This window comes from Sylvia atricapilla, chromosome Z (genome assembly GCF_009819655.1).
Source record: "Sylvia atricapilla isolate bSylAtr1 chromosome Z, bSylAtr1.pri, whole genome shotgun sequence".
Classification (NCBI taxonomy): Eukaryota; Metazoa; Chordata; class Aves; order Passeriformes; family Sylviidae; genus Sylvia; species Sylvia atricapilla.
Window position 1 is genome coordinate 6,920,326 of NC_089174.1, and position 12,666 is coordinate 6,932,991.

A 12,666-nucleotide genomic window follows, 5' to 3' on the forward strand; every position below is an offset into this window, starting at 1 on the left:
GATTATGGAGCTTAATGGCTGTGGGCACAAACACACACTCTTCCAAGGGCATTCTCCTACTGGAAATCCTGCCTTGCTGGAGCAGGGACTCGCTGCCTCGTCCCCTCCATCCTCCTCCCTCACCCCAGCTGACCCCAGCCCCCGATGACAAACAGAGCTACTGAAACAGAAATTAAATCATCCTATATATTAAATAATCCTACCTTCACCAGAGCCCCTCCAGCTCAGTGTTCTCCATCGTCTTATGGAAGAAGCTGTGGTTGCCCCACCTCTGGAAAGGTCCAAGGCCAGGCTGAAGCAACCTGGGATAGTGGAAGGTGTTCCTGCCCATGGGAAGGGGACGGTCCCACCTTGACCCACCCCACTGCTTCTAAGAACAGTTCATTTGCTGAACAACCTCTTTTTGTGCAGCCTTAATTCACAACTGGCCATGTGAGAAATCTCAAAAAAGTAATATTTAGCTTTCCCAAACCATTTCTCGGCAAATATTTTAGGAGCAGCATTTCAGGGCAGCAACTTCCTGGTGGGTGATGGGAGTGCACAGGTGTGTACAAGAGCTGGCCAAAAATTCTGCTTCATATATCTGTAAATGGTTCTTCTGTGGAGATTTCAGAGGGAAAGAAGGAAACAAGGATCCTCTACGAAATAACTCAAGTTCTTCCAATCTGAGCGTGTCAACACCCAGCAATGATAGTAGAAGCTTGAGAAAAATAATGGAATTAGTGAGGTTGGAAAAGCCTTCTGAGACTGGAGTCCAACCATGCCCCCAGCACTGCCAAGGCCACCACTGACCATGTCCCCAAGTGCCACAGGGGACTACAGGGATGGGGACTCCATCACTCCTGAGCCAGGGCTGGACAGCCCTTTCCATGCCCGGTGTCCCTTAAAGCCTCTTGGCCAACAAAGCCCAACCCTGCTGATCTTCTGCAGACGCAGGAGTCGGCACCTCCAGAACAGCCTGACAAGGTTCCTCTTCCCCATGGACATCAACCCTGTCAGATCTTGGTGGAAAAACCCAGAAGAGGCCCAAACTCAGCCCAGCCCAATGAGCAATTCCTGATCTCCGAAACGAGCGGCACAATTCACTGGATGTAAAGACAAATTGAGTGACTCCTCATCCTCCTGCTGCTCCAGCTGCCACACACATCTCCACTGGCCCCTGGTCAGCAGAGCTCCCTAAATCACTCACCCTGTGGGGTGAAGCCCTGGCTACACCAAGCCCAGCTGAACCAATCAACCTAAAAGCCACCACAACAGAAGCTGCCGGGGACACGGGACCAACAGGGCATCACAGAGAACATGGCAAATCTCTTCCATCTCTAAACCACTATAAATTTTCCCCACAGAAGCTCAAGATCTTCAAACCCAGAGAAGTGGCCTTAAAAAAACCAAAAAAAACAAAAATACAAACCCCAAACATCCAAGCAATTGCCCTGGGTTTTGTTCCATCTCAGGCGCCCGTCAGGCTGACACGTCCCGACACGAGAGCCCGGGGGCCAAAAGGGACATGGGGACATCCAGCTCAGCCACGGCTCCTCCTGCTCTCAGACCTCTCCCCAGAGCACAATTCCCTTCACATTCAACCTCTGTATCAGCAGGAACATTTCAGTCGGGCCCCTTTCGGGGTAAGACCAAAAGTAAAATCCAGGGAAGGCGGATTTCTGGAGCAGCAATAATTCCAGCTCTGTTCTGGGGACGTTGGGCATATTTCATGGGAAGATGTCAGCTCCTCACATTTAATGCTGACACTGTCATTTGCCCTTCAGCGAGAAGAAAGGCATGTAAGCAACACAAACCAAACTGAAATTTCCCCATTGCAAAGCATTCCTGCCAGGAATCACAATCCCAGTGTCATGTTTCTTATGCCCTTCCTTCCACAATAGCCCTCGAAGGCCACACTTCCAAAGTCTTATTGCTCAAAATTCCTCATGCCAGAGTTCACAGAGCATCCAGGACACCCCTCTGGACAAGTTTCAGGCCAGTGCCTTTCCATTTCAGAATGAAATCAAAGGGAGCAGCTGGATGAGGACCAACATTACAACTTTATTCCTGACTTTTCATGTCGAAGTCCCCCTGGTTTCTTACAAATGCAATTTTGCTTCATTCTCTAAACACACACAACAACCAGGAGAGAGGGACTGGTGGATGAAAACGTGACACAACACCCTCACAGAAACATTTACTCCCATTTATTACTGTTGAATAATACTTCAGACCAATCCAGCCCCAGCACAAGGGGAAGCCCAGCTGGGGCAAGACTTTTGGGGTCTCAGGAGGGGCTGCCCCTTCCAAAGTCACTTTTTACTGCCCAACCCAAATGTTTTCCTTTAGTTGTTTCTAACCTACCTCTTCACCAGCCTCTAAGAGGCTCACAGAAGTTAAAAGTTAAAACCATTCCAACCCCAATGTTTTTAAAACTGATTCAGGCACTATCTCACCACACTTGGCCTCGCTCCAATTAACTCCTAAATGGCCAAGGAGTCAAACAAAAAGCAAAAAAATCATTTGTTATCTCCAAGCTGCATCTGCTGACAAACCCTGCAGTGGGGTTTTTGTTGCTATTGTTCTCCAGGTTTGGGCTTTTTGAGCACTTCGTGATAAGAAAATTGTTCGGTAAATATGTCAGGAGCCCTTCTCTGTCAGCTGTCATCGCCTCGGGGTGTGATTGCTGCTCACAGACATCAAAATTTTTGCTATTTGCCAGGTTTCAGAAAGCAAATTTGGATCCTCTGAGACATACCTGGCGCTGCTCATGTGCACCAGCAACAGGAATTTTTAACTCCTTCAGTACCTGATCCAGCTTGAAGCCACACAGGATCTTCATAGGGATCTGACTGAAGGGTACCTGCTCCAAACACCCTCATCAGCAAAGTTATTACTTATAAATTGGGGTTTCAGCATCTTCAGAGCTGGGAAAAAAAAAAAGAGTTTTGAGTCAGAAGGACCCTAATGAGAAGCTCATGGTCAGTGAGCAGGAATGACACCAGCCCAAGGGTCCCTGGAGGTCTTCTCCTGAACCCATCTGCACAAAACCGGCCTCAAAAAGCCTTTTTTAGGAACAAGCTCTTTAATAGTCCAGCCAAAATCCCCCTGGTCCAACATTTGGGTGCCAGAGGAGAAGAACTTGAGTTATTCTCAGCTTAATGTGACCCTCAGCCCCCACCTCAGCAATGGGATTTGCAGAGGGATCCCACAGCCCTGGAGTGAGGTGCTGCTGTCTGCAATGGGGTGAGGATGGAAAGGAATGGGATGAAAGCATCACTGAGAACCCCAGATTCCAAACAGCCCAGTTATTCCGGAAAGCAGGAGAAAAGCTGCCCGGCAGCATAGGGAGGAAAGAGTTGACAGCTCCTTGCTGCATCCAGCGTCATTTTCCTTGGCAAACCCAGGCTGTTGTTGGAAACGTGCGCCAGACGCCAGGATCGGAGCTGAGCCTGCAGGAGCAGCACTTGGGATTTAACACTTGAAGACCTCAACTTCCCAGAGCTCCTCCTGCAGCTCCATCCCAAGCAGGACACCAGACACAGCACATCTGGAATCTTCCAAGCCCTGCAGCCATACGGGGGAATGTGAATGACCTGCAGAGCACCTGTGTTTGAAGTCAAATCCTGCTTTTTTTTGGAACGTGCTGGCTCCCAGCGTGCCTGGCAGTGGCACAGAAATTCTTCTGCCCCTCTGCTGCTGGTGCTGAGCCTGAAATAAGAACCTGGGGACATAGGGGAGATGCACCGGACTGAGCCCAGAGCACTGGATTCCATCCAGGGGATCCAGGGATTACACCAGACAGCATTCCTGCAGGTGCTGAGCAAGGAGGCTCTCCCATCTCCTAAGCAAAATCCACCCTGCCAGTAAAAAGTTGAGTTTTTCTCTTGCTTTCACCATCTCACCGGACACAGAGGCCGAGCTCAGCTGAGCCAGGATTAGTGCTGAGCTCCCAAGGCTCAGCTGAAGCCTTCAGTTCAAGGACTTTTCCTGCACACATTCCCTTTCCAGAGAATGAAGAACAGGATGGTTTGGGTGGGAAGGGACCTTAAAGCCCATCCCATTCCACCTGCTACCATGGGCAGGGACACCTTCCCCTACCCCAGGCTGCTCCAAGCTCTGTCCAACCTGGCCTGGGACACTTCCAGGGCTGGAACAGCCACAGAATCTGTGCCAGGGCCTCACCACCCTCACAGGGAAGAACTCCTTCCTAATATCCAATCTAAACCAACCCTCTTAGTTTAAACCCATCACCCATTGTCCTTCCACTATCAAGCTCTGCACAGACCAAGAATCCCTGCAGGAGCTGTGCTCTGAGCCAAAACAACTCTTGTCAACAACAGGAGAAAACCCCAAGCTGGCAATAAAGATACTGCTCAAAAGAAGATTTAATATTCCTTTAAAATCGACAATTACCAGCTTTAAACTTTGCCTTCCTGCCCCCCCAGGAAAAAAAAAATAAATTCACCTTTTGACCTTAGAAATCTGCCAGAATTTACTCTGATGGCATGCAGAGGTAATTTCTGACGGGCTTCCCTCGCCTTTGGATGGGATATCCCCATTTCCCAGCAAGAGTTAACACCCCAGACAGACAGAGCAAGCACTAACAAGCCTATCCACAGCCCCAAGGCAGCCAACTACTCATTGAGTTCATTATCACTCAGAAGATACAAACAGCTGCAGTAGAAAACTTAACTTTTCTCCTCACCCTGCTCTCAAAATGCACCTCATCAGCTGCACATCCAGCGGTTCCCTGTCTGATCCCATTTTTCTGACACAGGTTATGTTTTATGGGAAAAGATGAGAATTTAAGTTTTCCAGGCAGAGCCTTCCTGCAGCCCCAGGAACAGCAGCAACTGCAATAAAAAAAATCAAAACAACCCCCTAATTTTTGAGTCTGAACTGTTCCATCCTCTTGGGCTGGCAACAGTTCCAGCTGCCAGCCTTAAATGCCTTATCCTATTTTCCTATCCCACGGGAAAATTAGAATAAAGTGCTGGTTAAGTGAACCAGTAGCTCAGCAACTTGTTTGCAAAGTTGAAGGAAATGATTGCTCTGAAATGATTTCCTGGATTAATTTCACTGAGCCCAGCACGTGGGGAAGACTGGAAGGATAACAAAGGTCTGTTTAGGCCATTAGTGCCTGCCTCACATCCCTGGGAAACGCAGGGAAAGCCTCTGCCACCTCATGGATCAGAAAATATAAGGAAGAATTCAAAGATTAGGTTATTTCCAGAAAACATAAATATTATTATCAAATAAGAATGAGATTCAAAGATTTGTATTTATTTTATTTTTTTTTTCTGGACAGGTCATTCCGATTTTCTGAACTCTCTGGGAAGGAATGCCAGCATTATCCAGTTAAAACATGAAATGTAAAAGGGAGAAGATACAACTGGGAAGATGCCCTGAAAAGCTGTGGCTGCTCCATCCCTGGAAGCGTCCAAGACCAGGCTGGAGGAATTTGGGATAGTAGAAGGAGTACCTGCCCATGGCAGGGAATGGAATGGGCTGAATTTCAAGGTCCCTTCCCACCCAAACTCTGCCAGAATTCTGGGATCAAGCAGCATAACGGGGTCTGTCCAATACAGCATGTCCCCAGCCCTCCCACCTGCAGATAATTTACAACCACAGAGCCTGTACCTGCTCCCAGGTGGATCTGACTCCCAGCTCAGGGAACACCTTCCCTTGTCTCTCCGCTCCCAGAGCTTTTGGTCTCTGCAGAGGCTGAAAGCCCAGAGGTGACAGGAATTGCAAAGAGGGATTAAAGGACAAAAGCAGCACTCAGGGACAGCACCCCGCTGGCCCGGCAAGGGATTTAACCCTGTTGTCACAGCGGGATGGGATTTAACCCCTGGGGCACCGGCACTGCCCAGGAGGGGTCTGAACTCCCAAGGGCCAGGCAAGAGGCAGCTCTGGCAGGAGGCAACTCTTCCCCAGTCCTCTCCTCCTCCCTCCTGGGAGCGTCCAGCTGCTTCCAGCCATCGTGGCCACTGTCCTGCCACACCACCAGTGACCACACAGTGAAGCACAAACACCCACGGCAAAGCCAAGTCACACAGCAGTCGCTGCCACAAGGCCACCGAGCCAGCGGCTCCCAGTGCGGCAAAGCCACGGACACGGACCCTCCCCATGGACACAAACCCTCACACCACGGACATGGACCCTCCCCACAGAACACAGACCATCCCCACGGAACACAAACCCCCATACCATGGACATGGACCCTCCCCATGGAACACAGACCATTCCCACACCATGGAACATAGCCCGTCCCCATGGAACACAGACCGTCCCCATGGAACACAGACCGTCCCCCCATGGACACAACCCTCACACCATGGACATGGACCCTCCCCATGGAACACAGACCATCCCCATGGAACACAGACCCCCATACCATGGACATGGACCCTCCCCATGGAACCCAGACCCTCCCATGGACTACAGACCATCCCCATGGAACCCAGACCGTCCCCATGGACACAAACTCTCACACCATGGAACACAGACCATCCCCACGGATACAACCCCCCATACCATGGAACATAGCCCATCCCCATGGAACACAGACCATCCCCATGGAACACAGACCCATCCCCATGGAACACAGACCCATCCCCATGGAACACAGACCCATCCCCATGGAACACAGACCCTCCCCACGGACACAAACCCTCACCACACGATGTCACCTCGTGTCACCCAATGCCCGCAGCTGCAAAGCCACACAGCTCAACCCCACGCCATGCAGCGAACCCCAGTCCTGATGGGATCCTTCCCATTCAGCAGATTCTGGGATTCTACTGCAAGGATCATGCCCAAGGAGCGCATCTCAGCTCCATCCCTGGCAGGAGGATGATGGCAATTCCATTTGGAAGGTGTTACAGGGCTGGCACCCCATCAATGGGGTCCAGCATCATTAGGACTTTGCACTTATAACAGTGTTTCATCTGGGATTAGGGAAGGAGCTCGTTTCCATCCACCCATCTGGGAGTGATTATTCCTGCTGTAGTAGCATCCAGGCCAGACTGGCATCGGCACCATTAGCACACAAAACCCAGAGTTTAATGAGAGAGCACTTACCACTGCAACCGCCCTATAAAGGCACTTAACCACGGTAAAATTGCATCCAAATCTCCCACTTAACCACGGTAGAGTCTCATCAAACCTCCCTGTGATTCCATGCCTGTGCACAATGGATCCTGACAGATCACACTCCTCCAGGGACACACTTCCCACCTACTCACTGCATGGAGTTTACTCGGTGCTTCACATCCCCCAAGCCCCTCACAGACTGGTACCTTCTGCAGCCAGACACCTCTAAAAATAACATCCTCCCCAAGTGTTGAAAGATATTAAAATATAAAGCCATTAACATATAATAAGACTGGAATGAGAGCTCCGCATGCTCTGAAGCTCTCAGGGTTTGGCTTCCAGTCAAGAAAAATATATTGGATTAGTCTGAGAGCAAAATTAGGCTGGTGTGCAGTTTAATTAGCATTACAAGACACTACATGTGTATGGGAGAGCAGGGAAGATTTATGTTATTATGTGGTAAGAAAAATAATGTTAAAAGGTTAAAATAATATGGGGTTGATACAGCACGATTTACTCTGGGGTTAAGTGGATGATAACTCTGGAATGCTGTTAAAAACCCAAGTTCAAGGATTTGCCAGGGAACTCATCGAAAAATTGTGGAAAAAACCCTGCAATTTGGTCATGGGTCAGTCAAACACTTATTCTGGCAGTAACATTCTCCATCAAGGAACTCAGTAAAGGCTGATAAAACACCCTGGTCCTTACACAAAGTCACAGTTTTCCTCCTTCGTGGAATGAGCAGAAAACAGAAGTAAAACCCCAGCTGTGGAGGAGGCTGGAGGTATGGAAGGAAAGGCACCTGTGCGACATCATAACTTTGGGAATAAGGACTTTGGGAAGGTCTTGACTGCCCCTGCCTGTGGCAGAGAGACTGGACTTGATGGCCCTTGTGAGGTCCCTTCCACCCCAAACCCTCCTGTGATTCCACAGTTCCCAAGGACCAGCTGGGATGCTCCCACACAGCCAAAGGTTTCTCCTCACACCAGGAATTCACCCTACAGGAGAAGCAGGGATGAACCCCCAGCCCTCAGGAAGAGCTCACACTGTATTTAACTTCCCAAAGGATGCAACGCATCCCACAGCCACTGCCATGCTCCTGCCACTCGGCAGCATCTCAACAGGAGGAGTTCTGGGTTCAGGCCAGATTTTGCATGGATTATTCATAGGCACAGCAGCAGGAATATGAGAGTTTGAGTTGTGAATGAAGGTAAGCAGAGCCTGACGTTTGCCACAGAGCTCTGCAGGCTCCCTTTATTGCCCTCTGAGAACTTTTTTTCAGCTACAACCAGGACCACAAAGCTGAATTTAGGGGAAAACCTACTGTGGGCTATCCCTAATCACACACCCAGACTTTCCCTAACCCGGGATCAGAGCTGTGAAATCCCAACACACAGGCCCTGGGCAGGGATTTAAAGGTCTGAGTCCACAGACTGACTGAGGCTGTTTCCAGAGGAGGCTGTTGAAGCATTTCCAGCAGGAGCCCTGCTCAAAGCTTTCAGCACGTTGGGCAGGTTCCAGTGGGAATGCAGGATTGGGATGCAGGAACCAGACACAGGGATGAGGATGCACGGATGAGCTACAGGTATGCTCAGGGTGGGAGAAGCCTCTGAAGCAGCTTTGACACCTTTAGAGCCTTTGTGCCAATCACGCCAAGAGCTGCCTCTTGTTCTAGAGCTAGAATTGACCAAAAAAAAAAAAAAAAAAAAAAAAAAAAAAAAGGAAAAATAACCGCAATTTTACAGTGGTGGGGAAAAAGAAAGGAAGAATTTTCCCCCTGTGAGGTGGAGCACAGGTTGGCCAGAGAACCTGTGGCTGCCTCTGGATCCCTGGAAGTGTCCAAGGCCAGGTTGGATGGGGCTTGGAGCAACCTGGGCTAGTGCAAGGTGTCCCTGCCCATGAAAGGCAGTGGGACTGAATGAGCTTTATTATTCCAGCCCAAATTATTCCATGATTCTATTAAAGCAACTGCCAAGGCCAGGAATGCCAGTGTGAGCAATGCTCGAAAGTAGGAACATCCCTTGTTACAAAGGTGAGAAATGGAGACTGAGATCAGACACCTTGGCACCGGGAAAGTGAAATGCCAGTAAGGAAATTGCTGCTCAGCACATTTTTTTGGATGACTCAGCACCTTCCCTCCCTCCCCCCACCAGCTGCAAGAGCCTCCACAGTCAGTTTGACAAAACCGACGGCATTTGATCTCATTCCCAGACTTTGGCAGATTTTATCCCCATCTTGGGACACTCTTAGGGCACACATTTCACCCAGCATTGGCCAAAAACCAAGTTTTGGCAGAAATATGGCAGGACATGGATTTGGCTGTAGAAAAAGCATGGGAATGATGCTCTGTATACCTCGAATATTGCAAGGATGACTTTTTGACAGTAAAACACGATTCAATTTAGGCACAAAATCCTCTAAAGGGCCACAGTGCCCTGACGTGGGTCTCCATGAGAGGAGCCTGCCTGACAGAATCTCTCTCCCATCCCACAGCACACCCATCTGGAGGGATTATTTGGATTTTATACCATCAGCCAGGGCCCCACCACCCTCCAAATCCTCTCTCACACCTCTGAGAGCCACTGAAGAGTCAATGAATTAAAGCAGCTCTAACAAACTCCTCATCTCGCAGCCAACGTGGTGATGCAACACCCGGCGGGTTCTGGGACAAAGATGTGGAACTACAATGCCTCAACCTCTGCCATGAAAATCTGCCCTTCTATCCCAAATGAGTTACATATTTGGATACCCTGTGAGATAGGGAAGTGGGGCGTTATCGAGCTGCCAAATCGCACTCCTGTCATGAGGTCATTTCTGGCACGCTGCCAGGTGAGGTTTCAGCCAAAAATCTCAGCGCTGACCACTGCTCCCCGTCCTTCCCTCCGCGCTCCTCTTCCTCCTGCCTCAGGTCAGGAAGAAGGGGGGGAAATGAAATAATTTAAAAATAAAGAAAAAGAGGTCAGGAAGGGGAGTATCTTGTGGGCTTCAGTCAGTTTGTACGATCACAATACGCACAGCCTCCTCGCTGAGGACACCTCAGCAGCTGAAGGACATTTGAGGGCTCACAGCAATGTGGCCATTGGTCCCCTCAAATGAACCCTGACTCTGACCATGGTCCTCAGGAGACAAATGTCATTGATCACTAATTATTTAGTAATTTCAGCCCCGTTTGTGCAAGCATCACACGTATGGGATCACGCTTTGGGTTTATCAGCAGCGCAGCTTGGAAGAGCTGCCGGGAACCCCACACGTACCCCGAAGCTGGACAATAACTTTCTAGATAAAGCCACTTGCATACCCCTCATTTCACTGCTTTAGTCACTGAAGTGAAGCACCCACAGCACCCCAAGACACCTAACATGCCTGTTTTCAGCAGCACGTCAACTCAAGGCAAGAAAAACCAGCGAGAAACGGGTGAGCAGCACCACTACAAACCCCATTAACCACACGTTGTCACGGCAGCCGTTCCCAACCGGAGCAGCTCGGGATGCTCAGCCCTCCTTCCCCATGTCCCTACCACCAGCAACCTTTCTCTCCAACCCAACCGCTTCAATGTGCCCCGAAGAACATTTCATCTCGAGCCTGACAGGCCAGATGTAGAATAAAGAAATAAATAATTAGCGTTACCTTATCTGGAGTCCGTCAGCTGCAGCGAGAGACGCTCGGAGCTCTGTCCGCATCCAGAGACAAATTATCTAACGCTGTAATTTATGAATGCCTCAACTATTTGCCCTGGTATTTCATTATACGCTCGCTGGAAAGAAGAGCTCGAAAGACTAAACAGATCCAGCACGATAACACGAAAGGCACTCCAGCCGTGCGCTATTCCAAGGCAACCCAGGAATCCCAGCACGACATCAAACCGCTCCGGCTCACTCTGTGTTGACACTGCTGGAGGGGGCAGCGAGGGGACAGCGCAGAGCGATGACCCGGGAGCTCGGCTTCCCTCCGGTTCAACGCTGGGCTTGGATTTATTATGGGAAGCTGCGGGGTCCAGGCAGCGAAGGAAGCGCAAGCCCGGCTTTCCCGGGGGCAGCCGAGGCCGGCGCGGCGGAACGGCTCCCGCTGCCAAGTCGGGAGGAAGAGTTCCAAACTCGCCGCTTTATCAAAGCTATTTTTGTCCTTCCCCCCACACACTGATAACCAGCAAGGCGAGGACCGCCGGGGTGCCGAGGCAGGGCTTGGCATCTCCCCCGAAACCCCGCTGCGACTCCGCGGCAAAGCCACCCGGCACCTCGGGGGAGCGGGCCATCCGCTCGGGAGGCTCGGAGGGGAGGAAACTCCTTCCTCCAGCTTATCCTGCTCGCAGCGAGGTTTCGTGCCTGGAAAAAATGAGCTAAGTTTGCGAGCGGAGGCCCCAGCTCCGCTCCGGCTCTCCCAGAGGCTCTCGGGACAGGCGACCCCCTCCAGGGGCTGGGGACACCGGCGGGGACAACCGGGAGGCGGCTGCCCACCTGTCCTGCACAGGCTGAGGAGCTGCTGCGGGGGGGACACCGGGGCATCACCCAAAAGATGATGCACCTGGGCCGGGGGAGAAGCGGAATCACGAAGCCAGCGCAGGAGGAGGGAGGGGAGCGAGCGGCGGCCGTGCGGGACCGGGACCCAGCGCGCACGGCGGGTGCGGGGCCGAGCCGTGCGGGGCTCCCCGGCTGCAGCACCCCGCGCCCGGGGGGACCCCGCAAGGGCCGGGACAGACCCGCCGCCCCCGGCCGAGGCCGGGCTGTCGGGACACACGGCGGGTCTGTCGCGACAGGAAGACGGCGAGCGGCAGGTGGAACACAGCCGGCCCCGCAGCCCGTCACCCCCAGCCCAGACGAGCTCCCCCCGCGCTTCACCCCCGCACCGCCAGTTCGGGGCTTTCCCCCCTTTTCCCACCAAAGTCCCCCGAGGGGCCGTCCCGAAGCGCCCCGGGGCGCGGCACCCGAGCGCGGGGATGGAGCCGGGGGATGGCCCCGGGCAGCGCGGAGCCCCCGCGGTCCCCCCGCCCCCGGCCGGACCCACCTGCTGGCGCCGCTCCGCGCCCTCGGCCGCACGCTGCGGGCGGCCCCCGGCCGGAGCTCCGGGGGCTGCCGCCGTCCCATCCCGGCGCGGCGGGGCCGCGGGCTGCGGGCCGCGGTCGCGGCGGAGCTCGGAGCGCAGCTCCAGGTAACAGCCCAGCGTCAGGACGTGCAGCGCCAGCGACAGCGCGAAGAAGCCGAGGAAGAGCCGCCAGCTGCCGCCACCGCCGCAGGCGCAGCCGCGGGGAGCCGCCGCCGCCGCCCTGCGCTCCGCGCCCATGGTGCGCTCGGGCGGAGCGGCGCGGAGCGGCCCCAGCGCTGCTGCTCCCGGGGCGCGCCGGGCACCGCGGGCTGCGCGGCCGGGCCGCCAGCGCCCCGCCAGGGGGCGGGGCCGAGCCCGGGAGGCGGGGCCGGGCCGCCAGAGGGGCGGGGCTCGCTCGGGAGGGGCGGGGCTGGGCCCGGGCAGCGCCGCCTCGGAGTCCGGCCCGGGGGCGGGGCCTGGGCAGCGGCGGGGACGCGGAGGGGCGGGGCCATGCAAATTACATGGGAGGGGTCATCGGGGCTGCGGCCACGCCCCGCTGCGGGCCCG

The 12,666-nt window shown here is 53.2% G+C and overlaps 1 protein-coding gene across 4 annotated transcripts in view; it reads right to left on the reverse strand.

The window, feature by feature from the left end:
- Positions 1 to 12,364, reverse strand: part of EDA (ectodysplasin A) — a 61,759-nt gene extending 49,395 nt beyond the window's left edge. For all 4 annotated transcript variants that reach the window (XM_066338575.1, XM_066338573.1, XM_066338572.1 and 1 more), the window contains exon 1: positions 12,082 to 12,364. In XM_066338575.1, coding sequence (XP_066194672.1) covers positions 12,082 to 12,357 — 276 coding nt within the window. In that variant the 5' untranslated portion in view covers positions 12,358 to 12,364. The remainder of the gene's footprint in view (positions 1 to 12,081) is intronic.
- Between the last annotated feature and the right edge of the window lie 302 nt (positions 12,365 to 12,666).